A 27,496-nucleotide genomic window follows, 5' to 3' on the forward strand; every position below is an offset into this window, starting at 1 on the left:
GAAAAGGTTCTACAAGAAGAGATTGAGATGAGACAGGTCAAGACGAATGATCAAGTTGCGGACTTGTTCACAAAAAGTTTAAGTACAGGCAAGCTCGAAAATTTTCGCTGTCTGCTCAGCACAGTGCAAAGAATGAGAGCTGACATTGAGGGGGAGTGTTGAGAATCAATGTCAGTTGTAGGTGAAATAGGTGGATGTTGTAGGTGAAGTAAGTGTGTGAGGTTGGTGAAGTAAGTGTGTGAGGTTGGTGAAGTAAGTGGAGGTTGTAGGTGAAGTAGGTGGATGTTGTAGGTGAAGTAAGTGTGTGGTGTAGCTTTCATTTGGTTTGCTATAAATACCCAAGTCCTCAAGCATTGTAAATCATCCAAGGAAAAACAAAGCCTAGAGCTAAATAAGAAAAGCTTTGCTAATTAGTTTGTTTTGTGAGCTTTCTTTAAGAGTGTGCTCTATTTTCTTCTTCTTGGGATCATTAGAGTTATCTTGGATACTCTTCTTATTCAACATTGCCAACGTTGTTCACTATGTCTACATGCCTGTCACTCGGAAGCAAGATTACCTTCGCGACCACCTGCAATGGATTGTCTCCGACTACATCAGCGTTGTGCCTGGTAAATATCCCTACTGGAACAGAAGCAATGGTGCTGACCATTTTATGGCTTCATGTCATGATTGGGTACGTATATATGTTGCTTCAACTGTGTCATAAATTTTTTTTTTTTTTTCGTATGATCTGTATTGACACTCTGAAATAGTCATGTCCAAAATTTCTTATTCTGAGACAACTAGTATTCATTCGTAACTCAGGCGCCAGAGGTTTCAATTGAAAATCTTGAGCCTTTCAAGAACTTTATTAGAGTTCTTTGCAACACCAACACTTCAAAATGATTTCAACCTAAAAGAGATATTTAATTGCTTGAAATCTACTTACCCAAAGAAACTTTGGGCCCACCCAGTTTGGGTCAGGCCCCAAAGAGCCGCCCAATTCTAGCATTCTTTGCCGGTCGGGTTCACGGACCTGTCCGGCCCATCTTGCTGGATCATTGGAAGGACAAAGATGATGAAGTTCAAGTCTGCGAGAAGCTTTCCAAGGGCATAAACTACACCAAATTTATGGGGCAGAGCAAATTTTGCTTGCAAGCCCAAGAATTGTGGAGGCAATCTATGCAGGGTGTGTGCCCGTCTTAATTTCTGACAATTACACATTGCCCTTCAGTGATGTGCTTGATTGGAGCAAATTTTCAGCACAAATTCTAGTTGATAAGATACTAGAAATTAAGACCATCTTACAAGCAATTCCATTCGACAAATATCTGAAAATGCAGAAGAGGGTGTGTAGGGTTCGTAGGTATTTTGTGCTAAACAGGCCGCCTAAACCGTTTGATGTAATTCACTTGGTGCTTCACTCAGTATGGTTAAGAAGACTTAACTTTAAGCTCGAGAATTAATTGTATGTATCAACATAACTTTTTTCCCCTTTGCTTGTTTGATGTAAAACTGAGGCCAACAATGAAAACTAGGCCAATAGGTGACTTGCAATTTCGAAATAATAAAAAACGTCATCTTGTTTTCAATATTGTCATTTTTCCTTCTTTCACATACGACGTGTACAAGATCCAAATTTGTCTATAAATTCCTTGCGAGGCAAACGAGTTGGCTAGTGGCCATATGAATTTGAATTGTTTCCTTGTACAGAAAAGAAAATAATATTTACGATTCTCCTTTTCAACCATGATTTGCCAAGATTCATATTCCTAATGGGTTTCATATGCATATGGCGAAACGGAGATTACAAATATAAATTGGTAAATTCTATTATAAATAGAGTTATTGTATAAGTGTGATTGTGTAAATTTAAATAAAATATAATAAAAACTGGGAGATCTTACCATTATATTTGTACTATTTGAAAATTTACTGTAAATAAAGGCCCGAAACCTAAAAAAAAAAAAAATCACAATCTCAAATCAGCTAAACCCTTTCTCTCTCTAAGCCGGACCTCCCTTTCTTACTCTCAAACAAACACATATATTACAACCTCCACGTACCAAATTTTCCTTTATGTATTTCACAATTAACCAATAATAATTAATACAGTGAGTGTAACCTTTAAATAAATTAAAGACCAGAATCAATTCACTCGCACGACATATTGTATTTTGATTAATTCATTACTATGCTACATAAGTAGGTCCCACACATATTGCACGTATGTTTATCACTCCCCATACCAAATACAGTGTTCTTTCTCCTCCTCCTCCCTCCATTTTTTTCTCCTTCAAAGAAGTAAGAAAGAAAGTAAATCCATGGCAGAATTCGGTTCTTCTACTCACATTGTTACTGCACTGCTACCAACTCTTTCTCTTTTCCTTTTATTTATCTTTTTCTTATCTCCATTAAACCAAACCAACCTTGCCAATATTATTTTCTTATCACCATCATCGTTGCCATCGTCACCCAATTCATCACCACCATCGCCGTTACCGTCGTATTTTTTGTCAACTGATGACTCAAGGAGTTTCATCAATATTGGAATAGTGAAGGAAGAACGTAAAAAAGTACGCCTGTCAATGTATTTTTATTCTGTTTTTTACTTTAATCAAGTATTTTTAGGCACATGAATACAGAAAATGATTTCCACACTCGCTCATCTTTTATTTCTAGTCACAACGTTGAATTAAACAATGATCTATAAGGGAATGGAAATAAACAGAGGGTAAAAGTAGATAAAAGAGTGTGAAAATCATTCCCCATGAATGTATGCACACGTTTATCAATTTGTTTTTGTCACCGATTACAATTTTCTCTTGTTTTTTTTGATAGAAAATGAGTAATTTGGAGAGAATTGAAGCAGATTTGGGTAGAGCAAGAGAGGCGATCCGGAAAGCAGTTCATGAAAAGAATCAAACGTCTAATTACAAGGAAAACGACGATGTGATCATCCCAAAAGGATCAGTTTACAGAAACGCACAATCTTTTTATCAGTTAAGTTCTAAGCACAATTATCTCTCCATGGTTAATTTTGATTCAGTGATGTTAAACTTTCAATTTGAATTTAATTATCTATTCGAGGTTTGACCTTTGATGACCGTAAAGTCATGGGAAAAATTAATTTTTATCTTTAATTGTGGACAGTTAATTGGCATTATGAACTTCATAATGCTCGTTTATCACGAAATTAAATCCTGTCTACACTAAAGTTTCCATCGATTCGAAATAAAATTATTGATGCGTGGTAATTGTACGTATGGAAGTAAAAAAAAAATCAGCAGTTGCCCAATTTTTCCATATGAATAATTCGGATTTACAATTTATGTTGTCCTCATCACAACTGAGAGATTTTTCAGTATGACAGAAAACGGTCCGATATACGAAGTGTCATAATATAACTGGTTAAATATTTAAAAAAAAATTAACTATTTATATTATGACACTTGACACTTGATGTATCAAGTCGTATTCTGAGCACACTAAAAAATTTTCGTCACCATTGATTTGAGCATTCAGTTGGTGCAAGAAAATCTTCTATACGGGGGAGACCGTGATAGAATACCAGGGGATGGTCAGGATTTTCAATTTTGGCTTTTGGCTTCTGATAATTTATAGTCTTCTAGATTCATTTTACTCAATTGTCCATTAATTCGATTCAAATTACTAAGCCTATTTTACGCATTCCTGTCGATTTCTTTGCCTTGATTTCATGCCATGCAGCTAGATTGAATTTACCCTAAAATTTGTGAACCTTAATCAATGCATTATATAGTTTTGTTTAGCATAATGCATTAGATAGTTAACCAATCGATTTATCTATGAGAATTTACGTAAATGAATCCAGATACAAACTTGTAATCAAAAGTGGAACCCGAGTAACAGGTACGATGTCAATACAAATGCACTAAACGGTGATTTCTATGCGGTTTATCAATCTTATTGAAAGTCAGAAACTAGCTAGTTTAATTTTTGTATATTTTACGTGCTATAGAATTTACCAAAGTCTAACTGAGCACTATGATGATATGTATGATCGATCAGGAGCTACGTAGAGATGGAGAAAAGATTGAAGGTGTGGGTTTACAGGGAAGGAGAGCATCCGCTGGTTCACACCGGGCCCTTGAACGACATCTACGCCATCGAGGGGCAGTTTATAGACGAGATGGAGAGTGGTAAGAGCCGCTTCATGGCTCGCCATCCCGACGAGGCACACCTATTCCTCATTCCTATCAGTGTAGCCAACATCGTCAACACACTTTACAAGCCTCTTGTCACGTATAACCGTGATCAACTTCAAAGGGTGGTTATGGATTATATCAGCGTTATAGCTGAAAAATACCCTCACTGGAATAGAAGCCGAGGTGCTGACCATTTCTTGGTTTCTTGTCACGATTGGGTTTGCCTCCTTTTCTCTTCTCGATTTTTCGTTACTGTCAAATAGAACTATTTGTAATACATTTAATGATAGTATGTTAGAGATAAAATGAATGTGTTGGTCAGTAAATATGGTATAGATAGTTTTGTTTGGTCAATATACTTCATTGTCGATCTATACAAAACTAACTAGTATGTTGGATTTTAGGCACCAGACATTTCACAAGTGAATCCTAAGTTATACCAAAACTTCATTAGGGTTTTATGCAATGCCAATATATCGGAAGGGTTTAAGCCACAAAGAGACGTCTCCATTCCAGAAATCAACATACCGTATGGAAAATTTGGTCCAACCCCGCAAAATACAAGCCTCAACAAGCGTTCAATCCTCGCCTTCTTCGCCGGAGGATCTCACGGCTACATAAGAAAGATCTTGCTTGAGCATTGGAAGGACAAAGACAATGAAGTGCAAGTGCACGAGTACCTAAAAAACAAGAAGGACTACTTCAAGTTAATGGGTAAAGCCAAGTTTTGCTTGTGCCCTAGTGGGTACGAAGTGGCAAGTGCTAGGGTGGTCACAGCAATTTCCGTGGGGTGCGTCCCCGTGCTCATTTCCGACGACTACGTATTGCCCTTTAGTGACGTTCTTGACTGGAGCAAATTCTCCGTTTACATTCCGTCGAAAAAAATACCCGAAATCAAGACAATTTTAAGGGGGATTTCGCCCTCGAGGTATTTGGAACTGCAAAAGAAAGTGATGGAGGTGCACCGGCATTTTACGATCCATCGCCCTGCTCAACCTTACGACATGCTTCACATGGTGCTTCACTCGGTCTGGTTGAGAAGGCTCGATGTTTCGTTGCTATCTTGATTTGCAATTATAGGATGAGAGTTAGTTCTCCCTATTGTTGTAGCCGAGGGTTTCTAATTCTTTTTATGTTTGTTGTTTTCTTATTCCACTACCTATATACTTGAAATTATTATACTCTTGTCACATATATAGATAGTGAACCAAATAAAAAGGGACTGAAGAATGCAAATATATGAAATTATCTTTTGATTTTTTTGTTTGTATTTAGTGTTACGAAACTTCACAACAAGTCTCATACGTATATAGACTTTCATGTAACGTAAATGTCACTATGACATTTGATTTTCTTTTGGTAGTTGATGTAAAAAAACACATGATAACATGCTTAATTTTGATATTTTATAGCAAATAGTATTCTCCATACATATTACATCGCAACAACTATTATAGCATCACGAGCCTCCACGTAATTGCCCCATTTCTATAATTATGCTAATAATGTAAAAAGCACAAGGGTTCACATACTTAAACTCTTTTGCATTCAAGTTCGCATGTCTTCCCTAATTTAAATTAAATTAGAATGATGCTAGAGAGATCATATTTTTCTAGACTATACTCTCCAACTATCAATTGATACATCATGTATTTTACAAAATATGATATAAAAAAATAATTCCACATTTTCATTTAATTAAGCTAGATTATAGTATTAAACTATTGCTCGAATAAATTAAAAATAAAAAAGTAGTTTAGATTTTTCTTTTTGTTTAAAATCAAAATCAAAAGGAAACCGGGTGATCTGATACCAAATAAGATCCGACCCACTTGATGACCTAAAGTCGCCGACCCGCCCAACCAGTCCACGCGCACGCTCTTCCATCCTCGTTCTTCTTTCTCAAGCCAAGTGGGCAGCACAGCAGCAACCAACAAGTAAAAGCAAAGAGACTGATATTCCTACGCAGCAGTGAAAAAAAAACGCATCTGCAACGATGGCCGGGACGACGAATGCAGAGGAAGCTACCGTGAACCTCCCCTTACCCGACTGCGGCACCCCCATTCCTTCCGGCGATCACACCGTCTGGGCCGACGTCTCTCCCCTCCTCGACGCCGCCTGTAAAGGTCAGTGCTTTTCCCCCTTGTTGATTGCCCTAAGCTTGAATCTCAGTTCCTCAGCTGCTCTGTTTGGTTCCCGAGAAAATGAAGGAAAATAGTATAGAAAAGGGATGAAAATCCGAAAGCTTATTGGGTTTTCATATAATATATGCAGTATTGGACTTTCGAATTCGAAGTAAAAACAATTACATAAAGGATAAGACTTTAAGTGAACATAGTAGTTTAATCGCATATTTGTGCAAATTAATGTGTGTGTGTGTGTGTGTGTGTATTCTGTACAGGGATGCATATCTGTATATGTTGCAAGTGTGCGTGGTTAAATCAAGAGCGGTGATTTTGTTTCCATTAGTTCAATGCGATCGTAAGCTTTCGGCTGTTCTTGAAATCATTGATTGAATGCTGAGTTCGTATGCCGAAGATTGTTGAAATGTCGTAGTGTTTTCTCACGGAGGTTATTTGGATGGCAAAGCTTGTGTTGTTGATTTTCTTTGCAATTAGACTGTGGACTGTGTAAACCTGTATTGCTTCTTTTGTACAGAATAAGTGTAACATTTAAGGCAATAGCTGTGTGTGTATTTATGCGCATATTTTTAGTTTTAATGTAGTTGAGATTGTGGACTGGATCGTCGTTCTACCCGTTTCTTGGGTTCTTGTGATTAATTTGATTTTCTTTTGATGGATTTTGGCCACAGATCTTCAAGATGGTATGCTCATTCACGGAGATAATTTCAATCTTTTTGCTGCGATGTCTGCCTTAGAGGTACACATTGTCTGCACTTTCTGTAAATGCAGAATTGTTGTAAACTGAATAATTCACACAGAATTTATGATCTTTGAATAAGTTGTTGGGAAACAAATTTAGTGTGAAACTGTTTCTTTTGTATGGATCACGAGGTGAATCGCAATCCAGGACATCAAGAATTAATGAGTTGCACAATCTTTCAGTCTAATGGTTTTGCATTCTATTTATGCGAATTTTGTTTTTCATGTATTAGCTTAGTCTGTATTTAACACTTTCTGTTTGTGTTCCTTATTAGATAATGGACCCAAAGATGGATTCTGGTATGGTATGTAAATATTACTCTGTTGATGAAGCTATTGAGGATGGTGCTGCTCCTGTTCCTACTAGCTTTGATAAAACGGTTGATGTTCAACGTACTATTGATATCATGGATCATCTTCTAGCCTGTGAGGTATATGCTACAGAACTTTCCTTCACTGTTTAGACTTGAAAAACAATCTTTAGTTATTGCTAATTTGAAGTAAAGCCTTTTTATGCTCCTTAAATTATACTTTACTTGCTTCCTAATTTCGTAAACCAAATGTCTTGCTTTTTATTTGCAAAAGATGATAACCATATATTTTTATTGTAAAAAATTAGGATCTGCTATGAAATTTATGCAGACATCACTGCTACTTAGGGTCTTAATTTTTATTTTTTCCCCGTTATTTGCCGAAATCTATTCATGATATATGCTTTAAAGCACTACATTTCACAGTGGAATTTGTCTGTTCTACAGTCTGTCCTTTCCTTATGTTTCTATATGTAAATCTTTAAATTGCAGGCAACATGGCACAAGGGTCATTCATTAGCACAAACTGTCTTCTCGTGCATCTATCTTCTCAGGCTTGATAGGACATCTTCACATGCCTTACTGAATTCTTATTGCAGAGTCATACGAGCAACCTGCAAGGCGGTCATTTCAGTTGTCTTAGATGCACGCACTCATGAAGTAAAGTATTTCAACAGCTCTTTTGGCCTATGCTGTTTCAGTATTTCCGCTAAGTTGTAGTAATTTATCTTGTGCCTATGCTGTTTTAGTCCTTTTTATAAATACCTAACTGCTCCCACGAGTGAGTTGTAAATGATTGTTATCCTCAGAGTGAAATATAGTTTCATGTTCTGGTGACAATTCAGTGCATTTTGTTTTTCAAGCCTAGTCTCTGAATAGTAATTTGCAGTGATGGTATACTTTTATATGTATTTTTGAATTTTGATCAAACTTGTCTCATTGGCAGGAAGAAGACCTTTTTACAATGACATATGGTCTTCCTTTGAATGGGGATGGAGATGAAAAGTGCTTGTCAATGCTACATGCTGTTGAAGAAACAATTTCCCGCCAATTACGTGCCTGTAAAGCACCATCATCAAAAACCAGAGTGTTAGAAGGTAGATATCCATTCATTTTCGCAGAAATATTACTTTATCTTGAATTATAGCTTGGAACAAAGCACCACCGTCATCATATACTTGCTTTTTGTTGCAGACTTGGTGTCACTACAAAATAATTCTGAATTGGAGGAAGGTTACTGCAAGGCTTTGTTATGCCGCTTACGCTTTCGTAAGGTCTTACCCTGTGTTCATTTATCTTATATGCATCTGCTTCATCTGGGGACACATTTCCATGCATTTGAATATAAATGCCCCCATCTTGTAGAAGTTAAATAAAAAGAGCTCTCTTCTTCTTCTTTCAGCATTTTTACCATGTTCTTACATCTATGAAGCGGCCTCAAGGGAGAGGATTGGAGTTAGCCAGAAAACATATAGCCTCCTGCATATCTGAATTAGAATATACTCTTAGCTCTTCAGAGTTCCTTAGATCAAGTACTTTTGGAAGTCATGAAGACAACTTAGAAGATAAAACTACGGCTTCTGGCTGTGAACCAATTGGCTTTGATGCTAGTTTAAACTGTAGATTATCTGCCCCTACACCACCACGTGCAATAAAAATTCTGAGTTGGAAAAAGGTGAGCATGAGATAATTGCTACCGATAATTGTAGTAGTTTACTTCCAGTATTATGACATTTTTGCTTTGGTTTTGTTGTACCAGGCTGTTGAATATTTTATTAAACTTCTTCGTGATCTTGATGTTATATGTTCCTACCCATTAGACCCATCATTAGAAAGTGTTTTGCACTTTGTGGTTGAGTTTCAAAAATCTCAGCCAGATTTAGTAGCAAGAGCTCATCTTCAGGTCGGTTGTGTCATTTGTTTCTACTTTATTCTAGATACTCATTGCTAAGAGTTCTGTTGGCATATTTATGAATTATTGACCTGAAACTTTTGAACAGCGTCTGCTGGTTCAAGACGGGAAACTCTATGGTAGGGATCCTGTCTTTGCTGTTATTATTCGAGCTGCAGCATTACCAGAGAGTACAAGGAGCCATGATATTCAGAAACAGGAATCTATTATTCAACTGGGACAGGTGAAGTGAATGCTTTCTCTGGACTGATTTTAGATCTCTTTCCATTTCTGTATTTTTGGGTTATGATAGTTTCAAAATATGCTCATGTTATGTTATGGAACTATTCATTTGTTTTCTAATAAGGTGGATCAAGGACTATGATGATTTATCAATTTTAGCTTGTGATTATGCGTGCACGAGAAGATAGAACATTTTTTTTTTGGGTACAAAATAGAACAATTAATAAGACTCTCTCTCTCCTTTTAAGCGTGCATGCAACAGAGGGGGAAGGCTGGTTTTAGTTTAGTATGCTTCTAGACACTTGCACTGGGTGCTGATTCTAACATGTGCAATATTTTGGGCACTGCAGCTAGTAATCAATTTGCTAAAAGTTTTATGCACAAATGGTGCATGGCAACGGCGTAAGCTTGGAAAGATTTTACAAGATTGGCGCGTTGTTTTTGTACAGGTATGCCAAACTATCTTCAAATCAAGATATTTATTAGTTTTTCTTCGGTTTCACACTTGTTGAGTTGCTCAGGCCTGATAAGGTATTGTGTTTCTGAAGTGATAATCCTATGAAGCACGTATATCTTGTGTCTATCATTATCTAATGTTTCTGTTTATCGCTCTACTGATTGTCCAATTTGACTGGTGATTGAATTTTGTTTGGATAGTTTTATTTACTTTTTTAAAAAAATGTTGATTTGTAGATAGAGATGGCCTTCAGAAAGGAGTTTGGAGTAAACGCAAAAATTTCAAATGATCAGGTATGCTGCTCTCTGAGAATATTACTTTATTGTTTTTTCCCGCTAACTTACTTGATCTGGTAATCATCAAATACAGTTGGATGCATTCAGGTTCTAGATAAGAGGCCGATGACATCATCATTTGTATTGTCTAATAACTTGAGAAATGGCCATGTTTGTGTTGATTATATTATCTCTACCTATGCAGTGTTAAATCTTCTTGATGATTAAATTTTCCTTCATTTTTCATTTGCTATTCAGTGATCATAGTGAAACCTAAATGCAAAAACCAGTATAATTTTGCTTATCCAATTTGGATATTGGATTTCCACAGAATGTCAGCATGAAATTATTCCAACACATCCTTCTTTGGGTGGAAAAGCAAACATACTGGATAGCTTCGCGATTTCTCATTTTAGGTTTTGAATTGGAGCTTTATTCGCTCAGTGAATATTGCATGGTATATTGGTATATCTATGTTGTCCTGATCAAACTTGCAGAGAAAACAAATATTAAGACGGTGGTTTGCAATGACAGTGGTAAGTATTTTTATATCCTGTAAACTTAATCAATAATTCTGAATTCTCTTGTATATTTGCATGTGATGTGGCTCGTCAAAGCTAATTTACTCTACTTATGCACCATCTGGTGCATCCTGTGTTTTATGATCAGGTAAACGGAAAGGAAAGAAGAAAAGGGATTCTGTTAAAGATGTGGCACGAGATTATCGGATTCCACCTGCAGTCTTGTTTCTTCAGTGCCAAATATGTCTTGCTGAAGGACTTACAATGGTAATTGTGCTTTAGTTTCTGATTTATGAGTTGAAGGAATGACCACTTCCGGGAAATACCTTTTAAGATGGCTGTCTAGAGAATAAGGTCTTTTTGGGCCTCCGACGGTACTAAGTAATTTGCTTTTAGGTTTGGACTTTATCTGTAGCAATCTAGTTTTGTGGTTTTATATCATCAACCGGGCCATTTTATATTGTTAATCTAAGGAAAAATCCTGTCCGTTCCTAGAATAAATTTTTGCTTCGACAATTTCACTAAAAATCCTCAGTTTGATGAATCCAATCTATCCAGATGCTTGCTGCTTTGAAGAATGACCGCATGCTTGTACAAAGTCGAAGCCCTTTTAATACTGAGCATGAGGTATACTCGCACGATCCAGTTCCAAAAAAAAACGTACTTACAGGAAATGCATATTGGGAGCTACTTTAGAAGTTACTGTTTATAGTTTGCACAAGTTTCTGACCTCGAATGACATGTCCTGTGTGTTCTCACTATTTCTGTAGAGGTTTATTCAGCAGTTTGAGCTCCTACAGAGAGCTTGCATTCCTGACCATGTCTCGTTCTCCCTGTTCGTGGAATCTACAACCCAAGCTCGTTTATCAGTGAGTGAATTTTCTGTTAACACTGGTCGGTATTTCCTTGATATTCTGGTAGGCTTACTGTTACTTGTTCCTTTTCACAGAACCTAGTAATGAATGATTACTTTAAGGATGCTCAGAGGATTGCAAAGGAGATCAAGAGTAGTTTTTCAAACGACCCAGAAAAATTGGCCGAACTACGAAGGCTAGAGCAAGTAGCTGAGCACAATAGCATTGCCTTAAACGTGATTAGCCGAGCCGGAGCCCAAGACCCCTCACTCAAGGTTTCTTTCGAGTTCAACCACCATCCGTGCTTTGCAACGGCTGTTGTTAGGCGATCGTGAAGGTGACGTTTAATTATCTCTTCCAATTTTGAAACACTCACTCAATCCAGATGCAGTCTTGTAGCATAGCACTTGTAACATCAATCCTTCAAATATTATTTTCCAACTATTCATTTCATTAATTTTGTAATTGCAATGAATAAAATACAAAACCATATCTAAGTGAGCTCTTGTGCATTCCCTCTTTCTCATCGCCATTTATTTTCCTGCTTTCTACTTTGTTGTTATGAGAATCCAAGTGGCATAGAAGTGAATGCGATGCAAACGGTGACAGTATCTTAAGTCAATAACACACTACAATATGTTTTAATTTTACCGTATGACAGTGTGTTATTGATTTAAGATATTATTCGGGTGGTGTACCATGGATAGGTAAAGTCCTTTACGAGAGGCCTTTTATGGAAATTTCTCGCTTTATGGTGATGAAGCAAAAGAACGAAAAGACGACGTGATTCACGCCTCACTTTGAATTTGAATCTTGATGGATCCACCCGAGCTAACAAACACTTTTAACGGCTTCACCCACTATGTAAAATTCTTGGGGTCCAGCGGATGGGCCATCGCTTGTCGGGCCACACACACAAGGTGAGAGACCTTACTGCGTTGAGGGCGGAATCGGTAAAGAGTGTGTGGAACACCAATACAAGAATGTCTCACCTTTTGTGTGTGGCTAGTCAGAGCAACGTGGTCTTTCTGACGGACCTAAGAATTTCTCGCAATTACTCCAATTCACTGTACTTTAGAAGTTTCAATTTTCAAATGTTGAATTTCTTGATTAGAAGTTTGTACTTGGACGAATCAATTGGCATTTTTCATTTGTTTCTTCATCTAGTATAGGTTGAATTATGCGGATTGGGCCTTTAGACCTCCGAATTGGCAAAGTCAGCCGTCAAAGAGCAAACCGACGAAATTTGGGGCAGCTGGTGCATGCATGCAATCTATATAATACAACAAAATCTTGTACCAAAAAGTGTTGCCTAGCACTTAGCAGTTGACGTTGTTCAGTTGTTTTTGTTATGTAGAGTTGATCGAAGTCCTCAATTTTTTTTTTTGATAAGACGATATTCTAAAATAAAAAAGTGACATTCGAAGTTAAATATAAATAAGATATACATTATTTCGAGTTGACCGGCGCCTCCAAAAAAAATCTACATTGAACGATACAGGAGGTCCCTCATAACCTCCAGATTAGTGAATTTAGTGTGGGTCCCAGAATTAAGCTGGAATTTCCAGAACGTGGTTTAAAAAACTTAATTAAAAAATGAAAATGGTATTGTTTTCTTATTGTTAATTTGGAGGGTGCGATCGTCTTTTTAGTAAGTAGCTTAGGAAATTAGGATATGTGCCGACAATGCATTTAGAATGTAAATTATAAACCCTAACAATTTGGAGAACATAAATTAACACAAAAATGCAATGTGTAGTTCTTTTGGGGAATTGAGGATGTGTTATGGATTTGTCTCGTTCATTGTTTATGAGTTGTCTATTCTAATGATAAACTTTTATGCAAAGCATTTGGATCACACGTAATGTCTGATTGCTCTCACAAAACACAATTTCCTGTATATTAGTATCTCAACCGACTTAATTAATCTTTCGTAGTGTTTGAATTGTTCTGATCAATTACTCGTACCAACGTTTTTTCTCTTGTACGACATTGTAATTCTACACTAAAGAATTTTTAGCTTATCTAAAATTTACTCCATTACATCACAAGCAAAGAGAGTAATGCTTACCATGTTATGTAGGTTGTTGTTTTCAAATGTCACATCCGTACCAAGGGCTTAATTTATGTTTTGTTTGGCTAAAAATGTTGGCGAGCAAATAAACCATAGAAAACTGGCTTGACTTATCAGCTTTGCTTTCGGAATATTTATCTTACTTTGAATGCTTATATATAAATATTTTTCTATTTATATCCTAGCTATTTTTTTAGATGGTTGAATGACTTTTTTTTCCTTTTTTTAATTAAGAAGACCAGTTCGTGGCTTGACCATGACAGTTCATCTATCTAAAAAATTGTTTGACTTTTTGCGTTTGAATAAATCACTATCATTTTTGAAAAAGATTATATCCTAATTTTTGAAATACTCGATGGGTTAGTCAAATTTTTGTAGTCCATGATTGGAATTATGATAAAGAAATAAAGAGGAGTGGAGTTCCAACCATTTGGCAGCCTGTTTATTTAGTCTGTACTAATACATTTTGCAGCACAAGTGTCCTAAACTGACAAGACGACAACAATTAAGTTTTATTCCATTAAAAGGGGTTGAATATATGAATTTTAAAACGTCATTACGCTCAATTTTACATTACGTTTTCTATTATATTTTGAAGAGAAAAATAACGATGCCAATAATTGTTGGAATTTGATAAAATTTAATATTTGCATGTGATATGGTTGACCGTTGAAGATGATTGCTAACTATTTTTTGAGTTAAATTAATCCATTAAATAATAATTTTGGTGAAAATTTTAAATTATATTATTTGCTAATAATGGAAGGGCCAGTATTGAGTAGAATAGAAGCACAATTGATATTCGAATTAGCTGGCGCTAATTGTTTTTCTTGTTTCTAAGCAACTTCTGTTTCTTGTTCTTGGACCATGGTTTTTCACATGGTATGGATTGAATTGGACTCTAGATTAGTCCTAAAGTGACTTCTAAAATATTGATCCGTTACTGATGTTCTTGCATTTCTTAAAACAACCTCATTTGTATCGTTTATTAGCTCTCGCCCCACTTCAAAATTGTCACATCCTGGCTCGAATCTTCACCACATCCTGGGTTCGACTCCACCATGGTACGATATTGTCTACTTTGGGCCCCGACCACGTCCTCACGGTTTTGTTTCTGGAAACTCACACGAGAACTTCCCAGTGGGTCACCCATCATGGGATTGCTCTCACGCGCTACTCGTTTAACTTCGGAGTTCTGATGGAACCCAAAGCCAGTGAGCTCACAAAAAGCCTCGTGCTAGGTAGAGATGGAAATATACATATAAAGCTTACAGGATTCACGGCCCCCGCCCTCACCACATCTCGGGCTCGACTCCACCGTAGCATGATATTGTTCGCTTTGGGCCCCGACCACACCCTCACGGTTTTGTTTATGGGAACTCACACGAGAACTTCTCAGCGGGTCACCCATTGTGGGATTGCTCTTGCGCACTACTCGCTTAACTTCGGAGTTCTAATGAAACCCGAAGCCAGTGAGCTCCCAAAAAGTCTCGTGCTAGGTAGAGATGAGAATATCCATTTAAGATTTACATGATCCACTCCCTTGAACGATGTAGAATGTTACAAAAATGACATCGTACAAATTTGGCTGATTCATGCCTTGTTGCTATGGAGTTCAAAGTTTTACTTCATGCAAAGCAGAGTAATTTATAATATCATTTTGAAAATAAAAAATCTTTATATATAAATGGGCAAAAAAAGTAACTTTCATATTAGATCAAATTGGATTTGCTACTCAATTATGATTTGATTAATCATGAATTGTTTGATTAATTAAGACGTACTCAAGGAATGTCCAATTAACTTAAACTTTTCCTAAATGATTCTTTTTCTTCTTCTTTTTCACTCGATACAAATGTAATGTGAAAACGTTTTATCAATCTTTATTCATCTAATAAAAAAATCACCTTTTTCATCTCCAAATGAAATTCACTATATTCAAGATAAAGAATAATACAACAATGACAACAGCAACAAATTTTTCTCATATCTTCCTTTACTTTTTTTATCCCATTAGTTACAAGTACTTCGTATATTTTTTTAAAATCTCTTCAAAATAAGAATAATAACTAGTTATCTTCGTATATTTTCTTAAAATCTCTTCAAAATAAGAATAATAACTAGTTATTTTTTGTGTCTTTCTCCTTTGCGAATTTCTTCGTTTTACAGCTAATTATTTTTTGTGCAGATTATTGTTAAAAAATAAAAATAAAAAAATAACTCGTCAGATTGTGCAGTTCTTATTTTTACTTAGTCAGAAAAGGTTTATGGTTCAACTTTTAAAAATACACTATAATATTTATGTGTTAATGAGATCATGTTCAGGGCATTTTGAATTTAATTTAAAAGAGTAATGTTAGATAGACCAATTCTTTAAACAACATTTTGCAAATTATGTGATGTGACAACAATAAGAAATAAACACATTAATTAACATTTAAGTAATAATTCATTGTCGACGATCATGTTGTATAATTTACAAAATATAATTTAAATGAATAGTCTCTCTAGTATTATTCACTTTATAAATATCATATCATTTGTGAAAAAATAAAAAGAAAAGAACATGAGATTTAAAGGTGGAGGGAAGTAGTCACCCAGTATTATGGTCTGGTGGTATTCCTCTTCACTTAAAAATGAGAGGTTTTAGATTCGAATCTCATGGATGACGAATGCGATACCAATTAAGCTGTACATTGTGTGGTTTAGCCGAACTTCCCATTCCCTTAGTATAAAAAAATATGGATGCACTCAAAAAAAAAAAAAAAAAAAAAAAAAGAAAAAAGATGGAGGGCAGTATAAAAGCACGGAAGGAGGCATCGTAGAGAATTATTACCCCATCTCAGACAGCCGTATCTTCTGTTCTTCTATCAGACGGAAAACTTCAGTTAAACTAATTAAATAATTAAACACAAAGAATTTTTAAATTTTAAATAAAAAAGAAAGTAATGGTCGAAGACGCCGACGGGCCAACCAAACCCGAACTCATCCTTCTGGTCGACTTTTCTTCTTCTTCTTCTGCTCTCTCTCAGAACCTCTCTCTCTCTCTCTCTCTCTCTCTCTCTCTCTCATCAACTGGTTTTCAGGTAAGTCATGTCCTCCGATCTCGCTTTCTCTTCCAGCTTTCCCACTCCTCTGCCATTTTTCGTTTATTTCTGAGCTGCCACTACTGATTTCTGCAGCTGGGAGATTTGACTTTTTGTGTTTGGTGTTTTGGATTGCGAATTTTTTATTGGAATTCAGTCAGTGATAAGTGTTTTATGCTGAACTATTCAACTTTTTAGTGTATCATGTGGTTATCTGTTCACTTTTTAGCTAATTGGATCTGAATTATGAAGTTGGAATTTGGAAATTGGAAATTTAGGGTTTTGTGTAGCTTGTTGGAGTTTTCTGTCAGCTTGTATTTGAAATTATCGTAAATTTGATTTTTGGAGTGGTGGGTAAGCTGAATACTATACTTTGGTTTAGTATTTTGGATAATTTCTTCTTATTTATTGGTTGTGATTTGTGGAATGGAGAAAAGATTGAGTTTTTTTTGGGTTCCGTTGAAGATTGGATTTTCTGTAGATAAAGGAGAGGGAGAATGTCAGGAGGTACACAGAAGAGCATCAGGAAAGCTCTTGGAGCCCTCAAGGACACCACCACAGTTTCGTTGGCTAAAGTCAATAGTGATTACAAGGTATTATGGTTTGTTTGTGGTTGTTTTCGATGGTTCTCGCTGTTATGATGTATCCGATTTTGATGATTGGGGATTGATTCTTGCAGGAGTTGGACATTGCCATAGTCAAAGCTACGAATCACGTTGAGCGTCCAGCTAAGGAAAAATACATTAGAGGTAGATTCTCTCTGTGAAGATGAGCTGCATGTTGTACTTTTCATGATTTGTATCTGGAAGAAAGAGTTGGTAAATCATGACTGATACGGTTTATGTTTGTATGCTTGTGAAGCCATTTTTGCTGCTGTTTCTGCTACAAGACCTCGTGCTGATGTCGCATATTGCATCCACGCTCTTGCAAGGAGATTAGCAAAGACACATAACTGGGCGGTATGTGCATTTACTCATCTGATAAACATACAAGAATTCATCCATAGCCAGGAACTTTTTGTTTCTATATCTATAAGAGCAATAGTCCTCATCTTCATTATCAATCTTAGACAAATATAGCAAGTTGCATTTTTTTCTTGCTTGAAATTTCACAAACTGATTATTGGTTGGTGTTTAGGTTGCATTGAAAACTTTAGTTGTTATTCATCGTGCTTTGAGGGAAGTGGACCCCACATTTCACGAAGAACTCATGAATTATGGTAGAAGTCGAAGCCATATGCTTAACTTAGCTCATTTCAAAGACGATTCCAGTCCAAATGGTATCTCCATATCTCCCTGTCTCTCTTTCTCATACTATTTATTTATTCAAAAACTGACCTTTTCACTGCCCAGCATGGGATTATTCTACCTGGATCCGTACTTATGCCTTGTTCTTGGAGGAGAGACTGGAATGCTTTCGTGTGTTGAAATATGACGTTGAGATGGATCGCCCAGTAAGAAGTTTATTTTCTTTGTCATCTTTGTTTTGGCTTATTCTTCCATTTCAGTTACATAATTTTGTCAATATGGCACATTGACATTTCAAAACCGTTTAATTTATCAGAATCTCATTTACCTGCAATTGCTTTTAATTTTTCCCTTGAAGCTTTATTGCTATTTTTTTATTCACACATTCAAGTCACATTCTTATCCCTAAGCTTTGTTTGCAACTTAATAGTTTACATTATGGTGCAGAGGACCAAAGATCTGGATACTGCCGAATTGCTTGAGCATTTGCCTGCCCTACAACAGCTTCTCTTTCGTGTACTTGGTTGCCAGGCAAGTCTCATATACCACCACTTCAAAATCAATGGGTTTATCGTATGGGGCCACTAATGCTTAAACACGAATATGGGTTCAATCATGTGTCAGTTATTGAAATATTGTTGACAGAACCAATTTTAAATTTTGCAGCCGCAAGGGGCAGCAGTCCAGAATTTTGTGGTTCAGTTAGCACTTTCAATGGTAGGTGACCCTTGCAATAAATTCTAGCTGAACGACTAGCCAATATGATTTCTTTTCCTCTGATTGTCTTCTGTCATTAAATTAGGTTGCTTCTGAAAGCATCAAGATTTATCAAGCTATAAGTGATGGAACAGTCAATTTGGTTGACAAGGTAGGATTTGATCTTTTGCTATGTTGGAATATACCATTTGAAGGTTGCACTATAAGCTAATTATGTATGATGATGATTAATTTCACAGTTCTTTGAGATGCAACGCCATGACGCTATGAGGGCCCTGGATATATATCGGAGGGCAGGGCAGCAGGTAATTTTTCTGCGAATATCTCTGTTCTAATTGATGGAGACTGGGGAGTTATATTATGCATCAACATTTAAATTTTCATCTACATGTTTCAGGCAGAGAGACTGTCAGAGTTTTATGAAGTATGTAAAAGTCTTGATATTGGGCGCGGAGAAAGGTTTATTAAGATTGAGCAGGTGACTTTGTACTAGCATTTCCTTTTACTACACATTGCATTCCTTGGACAATTTATAATTTTCTCAACTTGATTTCATTTTGGGTGATGTAGCCTCCTGCATCGTTTTTACAAGCCATGGAAGAGTATGTGAAAGAAGCTCCCCGGATCTCAACAGTTCGCAAGGATCAGGTATGAAAGTGCTGCCTCTTTAGTTCAGTTATTTTGGAAGAGATTTGCAATGTTATTCCTGATTAGGAAAGCGAATAGTGGATCATCAGATGTCCTTATTAGCAAAAGCTATGGTAACCTGTTTGACATACCTAAGTGGTTCAACCATGAAAAAATCGGATCCAAGTTTGGCTTTTTGAATCTGTTGTTGTACTTGTGAAAATACTTAAATAAACCTTTGTCAACTCTCTACCTGCTGATTGAAAATGACGTATTGGCTACTCAATTTTTAATCTGGCAGGTGGTTGCCCCCAAAGAAATCTTGGCTATAGAGTACAAAAAGGCCCCAGAGGAGGAGGCGCGTCCACCTTCACCACCTCCACCTGAACCAGTGAAAGTTGAACCAGTGAAAGTGGAAGCGCCTGTAGCTGAACAGCCTGATTTGCTGGTAGTTCACCATAACCCTTCTTGAGTTATTCTCTCTTGAATATTGGCATATGTAGTCCCTCTGAAGTTTAATTAAGTATGCTTCCTTTGTTGCTAGGGTTTGAATGATCCTGTTCCAAATACCAAAGAGTTAGATGACAAGAATGCACTGGCCTTAGCGATTGTTCCAGTTTGTAAGGCTCTCTCTCAAAAATGATCTATAGGTCATAATTGTCATCAGAATGTTGAGGTTTAAACTTACGATACAGTCAGTTTGTTTTTTCTATGAAACATGCACAAAACTCGTTATCTTCTTCTTTGGTTAAGAAGAAAACACACTAAATAAGTTTGATGTTCAAAAATGCTATATTGTGGTTCTTGCAGCAGACCAACCAACTTCCACGGCTCCAACTCTAGCAAATGGAGCTACAGGTTGGGAATTGGCACTTGTTACAGCACCAAGCTCAAATGAGAGTGCTGTGGCTTCTAGCAAACTGGTACGCTTCTTCTACCAATTTCCCGTATGTTAATGTTTACATGTATGACAATTATTTAGTCAGTACACTTCCTTTCTCTTTCCTTTTTCTCCCTTAATGATGCCATTCAAATGTTGAGTGAAGGCGGGAGGGTTAGACTTGCTTACACTAGACAGCCTATATGACGATGCAATCAGACGAAGCAATCAGAATGTGAGCCACAACCCATGGGAGCCTGCTCCAATGACTGGTGCCATGATGCAACAACCAGTTCATGACCCCTTTTATGCATCCAACAGAATGGCTGCACCGCATTCTGTGCAGATGGCAGCAATGGAAAACCAGCAGCAGGCCTTCATGTTGCAGCAACAGCAACAGCAGATGATGATGATGGGCCAACAACAGCAGATGTCTTCGAATCCTTTCGGAACTCCTCATGGAGCCCCCACCCACCCCTATGGCCCCGGCGTCCCTGTCCAAGCATACAACCCATATACAGGCCTTTTATAAACGAACCATCCAAGCAACAGATTTTTATCAAGAATTACAGCCGGAGAAAGAAAGGGACATGAACAAATAGTCAGTTTTAGATGTCGAGGCAGCCGAACTGCGGAGGGAGAGACGTTTACCATGTGTTTTGTATGTGCAGTAGTTGTTAGCTAGGATTAAGATTCTTTGCTAAATAAACAGTCAGAGGGAGGAGTTTGAGCTACTTGGTGATTCGCGTTGAAGATCGAAAATAATGTTATTCAGATGGACTGCAGTAAATTCTTTTGACATGCTCTGCTGTTGTTGACAAACTCAAGCAGGAGATGCTTGTGTTTCTGTTTTTCCTGTTCTTGCCTCCCTCTGTAAAGTGATAGAAATGAATTATTTGTAAAATTTGTGATCGTTGACAAATATGTAACAAGGATTTACGTGAAATTTGATTTGTGGGTATAATTTGGCTATTTTTATTAATTATTATTCATTTGGACAACATTTTTATTCCTCCTTGTTTACTATTATGCTAAAATGGCTTTTATTATGGTATAATTACTTGTTTGGATTGTTTAGTTCACTAAACCGACTTTAAAATGTGTTGTAAGTTGCAACTCAGCTTTAGTGAAAGTTTCACGAAAATACTGATATATAATGAATTTTGAGACCGATTAAAAACTGCGGGTTATTATTCGTAATTCTTGTAAAAAATATGTGATTTTTAGTTTAAACAAGGCCGTGTAACTACATGGGAAGGAAAATGTTTTGGGAGTTTAACGAAACATTTCCAGTATTGTTCATTTTTAACGAAAAATCACATTTTTACCTTTCCTTGGTACTATTCACCCCATCTTTATTTGTCATTTTTCATTAAAATTAAAGTTTTTTTTGCATTTTTCTTTAATTTTTCTAAATATTTTATGTCATCTGAAAGCGATTTTATTTATTAAGTCACAAATTTTACCCTGGTCTTATTATTAGTCATGTATTTTATGCAATTTGGAAGCCGTTTTATTTTGTGGATTAGGACATCTTCAAAATGCCCTTCATAAAAAATGTTCGTAAATTTTCTTAAGTGCATTGTGTAGCAGAAGTATCACCAAGATTTTTTGTTTACTTTCATTTATTATCAATAAATTTGTTGAAGAAAGGACGGTTGGAGAAATTCTGGGTGTAACAATTCTTATCCCTTGGGCGGAGCATAGATGTCTTGCATGCGGCGATTATTATCAAAGAGTTAATCTCATTTGATATTTCTTGATTTAAAATAAAATAGTATCATCCAAGCAAAGAAGAATACTATCGGAATACTAATAACCAAAGTTGTTATCAACATCCTCACTCCTTAGTAGTTAACTTAAAATCTTAAAAATATCTTCGTCACCGTCTTCACTACAGAATCACCCAACAAAAAGTTAAAATGCATAACGCTAATCAACCAGTAAACCACCTCTAATCACACGCTCAAGAGTTAGAACTTAGAAGAGAAGAAAGAAGAAAATTAAGAGAATATATGAAATTACAAATTCAAAAAATAAAAATAAAAATAAAAAAACGAAAGAGGAGAGAGCTTCTTCTTCACGCCCTTGAATCCCATCATCATCATCATCATCATGTTGCTGTTGATTTTCTCCCAACAAATCCCCAAAAAAACAAGTTGAATTCCACCAAACAATGTCTTGGCTCTTCAGCTCTCCCCGCCAACCCGACGACGACCCGCGTGATGTAGAACAACCCAACCAACCGCAAAACGACCTGTCGTTTCTCCGCCAAACCCTCGGCCGCCAAATCCGCGGCGTCGCCACCTTCCTCGCTCCACCTCCATCACCGCCATCACCGCCATCAAACAACGACGTTCCCTCGTCCAATTCTCTATCGCAATCGCAGGCGCTTTTGGGAATCCGGAATGATCTGGTGGAGATCGGCGGGAGCTTCAAGACTGGCCTCTCCCTGCTCTCTACGAACAGCAACAAAGCCGTAACCGAGATCTCCAAGTTCGCATCGAGCTTGCTGCAGCTTCAGAACGAAGCTTTAGAAGAAGGCGGAGACGCTGATGACGACGGCGATGTTGGCGGCGGTCAAGTGCCGGGGATCACGGATGAAGTTCTCGGTTTCGTCGCCAAGATTTCGGTGATGGCGGACTGCTGGATCGACTTTCCTATGACGCTCGATCATGGTAAAGTTGCTAACTTCCACTTCAATTTGAATGCAATGGCTTGTTTTGCCTGTTTTCTTTGCGTCTGCTGCTTTACATTTCCTATGAAGTTGTGGATTGTGAATTGGAAGCCGAGGAAGCTTTGGATTTTGTTTCGAAGAAATCGAAATTTACTCAGAAAGCTGTTTATGCAATCGCTGTGATTTTCGCGCGGTTGGATTTTCGTGTTCTAATTTTGTAACGGTAGATACTGAAATTGGTATCGAAGACCTCTGAATCTGTTTGTGTTTGGAATACAAAGATTTACATTATAATTTGAAACAAACTAACGTGACGTTCGTGCTGGCAATTTTATGCTGATTGAATTTGAGCTTGTTCTGTTAGCAGATTTCAGCATGTCGGATGCTCAGAAAGAGCATGCGTCTGCTGTTGAACAATTGGTTCCGGGATTTGCAGATTTAAGAGTCCAGCTTTGCAGTTCCATGAGTGAGGAGCAGTTTTGGATGATCTATTTCTTGTTGCTGCTTCCAAGACTAAATGAACATGATTTTGAGCTTCTATCAACCCCCAAGGCAAGAAGTTTATCTTTCCCGTCTTTTGTCATGGTTCATATCCGTATTTACATGCACGGTAAATGCCTATGTTCAATTTTCTTTTGAGGACACTTTGGAGATTGACTTTTAACCAGAATTCAGCACCCGCGCGTCTTGATAAATTTCATTTTATTATATTGGAGATATTTATTTCAAGGTTCTATGATAACCATTCTAACTGCAGCTTGCACAAGTTAGAGCTCGAGAAATGGGCATGACGTGCATAACCTGTCACCAGCTGCACTTGTACAACTTCGTTGGACGTTGTAGTTTCTCCAACCGTCTCTCCTTTGCTTGCTCCTCATATTTGTTATAAGTTATAAGTAACTTAGTAACCAATTTTATAGTATCCTAGAACTTTGGACGTGTTCAATTCCACGTTGCAGCTTCGGAGAGTACTTGGGGCAAACCCACTATTTTGAAAATAGAACTCCTTTCGTTGCAGATTGTTGAAGCAAGAGACGTACTTCTGCACAAACTTCAAAACAAGAGGAACACACAGGAGAATGCCCCAGAGAAGTCAATTCTCGTTTCACCTAAAAGGCACATCCAGGATGGGAAGACACGAGGGGAGGAAGTCTCATCTCAAGAGAAGGAAGCCTTGACTGAGATAGTTAACATGGCAGAAAGGTTAAAGACTGATGACGAAGAGGGCACTGAGCAGTGGTCTGAAGGGGCAAGTATTAGTTCTGGCACTTTAGTGGATGGCCAAAGAAAACATGAACCTGAAGACGATATCTCATTCAGCGATTTAGAGGACGATGAGAATGACCTTTCTAGCAGACAGTCAGGACTAAGGCAAGGACCGGATGCCAGGGCATGTTCACCTAATGGATCAAATGACTGGGTTCGGCTGAACCGAAGCTCGGAAACTGAGGGTGGCCAGAAAAAGGCTGGTCGGTCAAAAGGGAAAGATTCAGAAGGTGAGGATTCAAGTGACTGGTTTGCGGTAGATGAATATGATTAGACAAATTTGGCAGCAGCTTGCTTGCCGACTTATTGTAAAGTTTTCGTTTCTTCTTTTCGGTTTTTCGGGTTGGGTGGGATGCATTGTGTACTTATATAAGGGGTATCAGCATCTTATACAAGGCTTCCTTGTTGAAATTAATAATGCAAATGAAGTTTATTTCAAAATTTGCCTTTTATTAGTTTAAAAACACTTGAGTTTTCTGAGTAACAAAGAGGGTGGCTGTTTTCGGATCCTTAAATCCTGCCGAGCCGATGCCGAAAATCAGATTTCTGGACCAGGCCATGGAGCCAGAAATACTGCTACCATCACCATATGGTGCCACTATAATTTTAGCTTTCTTCCCCCTCCATAACACTTTATGTTGTTGACATAGTAAGGCGGGATCGCGACGTTAGACATGTCAAAATGCAAATTCGGTTTACGAGAACGCTGCACAATCTGAAGTTTACATTAGACATCTACAACAGCAATTTGATGCAGTGAAGGGAAGATTCGAGGCCAAATGAGACACCGATTTAAATCCCGAGCCTTCGTTGAATGGTCAGTAACTGTAAGCCCAATCTGCAACGAAAGACAAGGAGGAAATAGAAGATAAATACAGCGTGACATGTTAGTTCGTTGAAAGCAAAACCAAGTAACAACAGAGTTTTGGGACTACCTCGGACAACTGCTAAGGTCTTGACATGGGGAAGTTGTTTCTCTAACCAAGCGTAAGTCGGAACCACATTAATTTCCAGCATCATAACATACACTTCCTCCAGATTGGGGACCATTTCGAAGGAGAACTCGATTTCATCACCCTTCTAATGAAAACTGGTAAGGCTGGTGGCATTGAGCTCAATCCCCTTTAACCCTTCGCAGCGGATCACAACCAGCGCCTTCAAAGATTGAAGAGAAACACCAACGCACAATCTTTCTAATCCAAAACACCATTGCAATGTTCAATGTTCAAGGTTCAAACAAGAAAACATGTGCGGCTCAACATGTCCAGCAAGATTTACATCGCGCAAGGAAGGACGCCATAATTTGGATTCTTCGTCATTCAAAAGGATCTGAGCAGGAAAATAGTCGAAGCCACTCCAACCAGTGCAGTTAGGTGGGTTGTCACAAGTAAAGGCAAGGTCAAGATCTTCCACACCCTTTCCGATGGCAAAATCGATCCAGTCATTGACTTGAAGAACGTACGTACATGGAAAGAAACAGAGAACCTTGAAGGAGACAACCTTCGAACCCAAATGACATGCTAAGAATCTTTCTAACGTTGCTAGAAAATAATCCACATTTCTCCTGAAAATTGTTCCATCGGGCATGACTTGGACTGGCAGGTAAACTACGTCGCGCCAATCAAATTCAAGATTCGATGTGTATGCATACATGTTCCTCCACCTACGTGACAATACGCTCGTTCTTACAGCCTCCCTCGTACTCAACAACGAGATTATGGTATGAAGAACATCATCTGGCAAATTACTGATTCGATCCTTGCCAATGGTTTCACACTACATGAATATAGATCAAATATCAAAGTAATACTCAAAATATTCCTAAAATCGCATAATGTTGTTTAACTATCTGAGAATTATCTTAATTTGTTTCGATGAGAATTTTTATTTTTTTAAAACCAATAGAGCGAGAGGCGCAAAATTATTTAAACAACTGAGGCAAAGCTTCATTTTTCAAGGTGGGACAACACCCAACACTCTCAACGTTGGAAAAAGTCACAAGGTCGAATATCTGACAACTGATAAATGAAAAAAGAGTTACGAGTCCATTTGGTATCCTTCTAGGATCCTTTTTTTTTTTTTTTTTTTCAAAGCCAACGAATACTAAGTAATTTAGTTACATTTATTATTTTTTAAAACCCAACCGAGTTTCGAATTGAATACCAAACAAAGTTTCTGAAAATTTATTTAATTCAAACATAAATAAATCATTATATATTTTTTAAAATTAATAAATAAAAGAAAGTACCTTTGTTGGAGGAGCATTGCCAGATGATATCAGGCGCTTTCTCTTCATCTCCAAGAGCTTAGGTTTTCTCATGGAAGGCCAGAAACGCGGCAAGGCCCAAATCTTCATCGGAAAAGTCGAAAAAAAAAACCTGCGAACAAACAAATGACCTGTGAGTTTGCAAATGTCCGATCCCAACGATGCTAGACTGATCCCAAAGTGTAATTATAATTACCAAGGATGCTTTTTTTGTTTTTGCCACGTGTCAAGGTGGAAAATGACCGTTTTACTCGTGGGAGCGGAAGGAAAACGATTTTCACATATTCATTTTCTTCAGTTACATACATTTTCTTCTTTTTGTGAGAGATATGGGACTAATGCGCAAAAAGAAACTCCAAAATGGCACAACGCCTAGAAATGTCTAATAAATTGTCATCGAGAGAGGCTTAATACAATCAGGAGGTTCACAAAATACATTGTATAGGTGACTAGTAGTCTACTACTAGCTAGTTACATTTACTTTGTTGCATGTAAATTTTTCTCTTAGTTGTAGTGTTCTTTTGGTGAAAAAAAAAAAAAAAAAACACGTCCACCATTCACATTTTGCGCTTCGTTGGATAAAAAAAGGCACCAAAATATTTGCCCCATTTCTTGTGAAGTAGTCATTCACCACTTACTCGCTAAATACAGTTTGATATATTGCATATATTTTAATGTGACGGAGATTTTGATTTCGGGTTCGTCATACGAAGTTCTCGGTTTCGTCATTGAGATTTCGGTGTGTGAAAAATAAAACAAAATTAGCTTAATGTGACAGAGAGTAGTGGCGGTTTTATTCTATATGCTATCGGATAAGATATTTTCGACAGACAATTTAGATAGTGTTGGATAACAAAGCAATATTGCCGCTTATATTAGACATAAACAATAAATGTTGGACATAACGGCACAGCACCCAGGCACCATAGAATTCGGGCTTGAGTCAGCCACCTTGTTCTTCATATCCTATGTATCAGATGCCTATGCAGCCCATGTCTTATATGCAGTAGTCACTGTTTCAGATGCCAGGATATCAACTAGAGATACCTTCTTCCG

The 27,496-nt window shown here is 37.3% G+C and overlaps 4 protein-coding genes, 1 long non-coding RNA gene and 1 pseudogene across 6 annotated transcripts; 5 read left to right on the forward strand and 1 right to left on the reverse strand.

Annotated features, from left to right (window-relative positions):
• The window catches only part of LOC137720122 (probable glycosyltransferase At3g42180), a 6,002-nt pseudogene extending 4,557 nt beyond the window's left edge, over window positions 1-1,445 (forward strand).
• Window positions 1,446-2,832: 1,387 nt separating this feature from the next.
• LOC137729661 (probable glycosyltransferase At5g20260) lies at window positions 2,833-5,233 on the forward strand. The gene is made up of 3 exons (XM_068468665.1): window positions 2,833-2,981; window positions 4,030-4,384; window positions 4,571-5,233. Exons 2-3 carry the CDS (start codon window positions 4,043-4,045, stop codon window positions 5,231-5,233), a joined length of 1,005 nt encoding a protein of 334 aa, XP_068324766.1. The 5' UTR covers window positions 2,833-2,981; window positions 4,030-4,042.
• Window positions 5,234-6,053: 820 nt separating this feature from the next.
• LOC137738240 (uncharacterized) lies at window positions 6,054-12,126 on the forward strand. Its single transcript, XM_068477874.1, has 16 exons — window positions 6,054-6,292; window positions 6,979-7,046; window positions 7,324-7,479; window positions 7,852-8,019; window positions 8,306-8,456; window positions 8,554-8,633; window positions 8,762-9,034; window positions 9,119-9,262; window positions 9,360-9,494; window positions 9,844-9,942; window positions 10,187-10,243; window positions 10,557-10,761; window positions 10,895-11,013; window positions 11,305-11,373; window positions 11,517-11,615; window positions 11,696-12,126. The coding sequence occupies exons 1-16, from the start codon at window positions 6,163-6,165 to the stop codon at window positions 11,933-11,935; spliced, it is 2,193 nt and encodes a 730-aa protein (XP_068333975.1). The 5' UTR covers window positions 6,054-6,162; the 3' UTR covers window positions 11,936-12,126.
• Window positions 12,127-16,580: 4,454 nt separating this feature from the next.
• Window positions 16,581-21,213, forward strand: LOC137736245 (putative clathrin assembly protein At5g35200). 2 transcript variants are annotated; one of them, XM_068475553.1, is made up of 16 exons: window positions 16,581-16,760; window positions 17,226-17,353; window positions 17,440-17,509; window positions 17,622-17,719; window positions 17,898-18,039; window positions 18,113-18,213; window positions 18,455-18,538; window positions 18,674-18,724; window positions 18,810-18,875; window positions 18,964-19,029; window positions 19,122-19,202; window positions 19,295-19,372; window positions 19,653-19,799; window positions 19,896-19,971; window positions 20,162-20,274; window positions 20,398-21,213. In XM_068475553.1, the coding sequence occupies exons 2-16, from the start codon at window positions 17,258-17,260 to the stop codon at window positions 20,761-20,763; spliced, it is 1,635 nt and encodes a 544-aa protein (XP_068331654.1). In that variant the 5' UTR covers window positions 16,581-16,760; window positions 17,226-17,257; the 3' UTR covers window positions 20,764-21,213. The 2 variants fall into 2 exon arrangements, with proteins under 2 accessions (XP_068331654.1, XP_068331659.1); XM_068475558.1 differs by having other exon boundaries at window positions 17,242-17,353.
• Window positions 21,214-22,125: 912 nt separating this feature from the next.
• LOC137736234 (uncharacterized) lies at window positions 22,126-24,615 on the forward strand. Its single transcript, XM_068475546.1, has 3 exons — window positions 22,126-22,909; window positions 23,276-23,460; window positions 23,927-24,615. Exons 1-3 carry the CDS (start codon window positions 22,408-22,410, stop codon window positions 24,446-24,448), a joined length of 1,209 nt encoding a protein of 402 aa, XP_068331647.1. The 5' UTR covers window positions 22,126-22,407; the 3' UTR covers window positions 24,449-24,615.
• Window positions 24,616-24,765: 150 nt separating this feature from the next.
• LOC137715004 (uncharacterized) lies at window positions 24,766-26,582 on the reverse strand. Its single transcript, XR_011065500.1, has 3 exons — window positions 26,423-26,582; window positions 25,110-25,950; window positions 24,766-25,012 (listed from the first exon to the last, which is right to left on the reverse strand). It is a non-coding gene; the product is annotated as an uncharacterized lncRNA (long non-coding RNA).
• Between the last annotated feature and the right edge of the window lie 914 nt (window positions 26,583-27,496).

The sequence above is a fragment of the Pyrus communis genome, chromosome 1 (genome assembly GCF_963583255.1).
Source record: "Pyrus communis chromosome 1, drPyrComm1.1, whole genome shotgun sequence".
Taxonomy (NCBI): Eukaryota; Viridiplantae; Streptophyta; class Magnoliopsida; order Rosales; family Rosaceae; genus Pyrus; species Pyrus communis.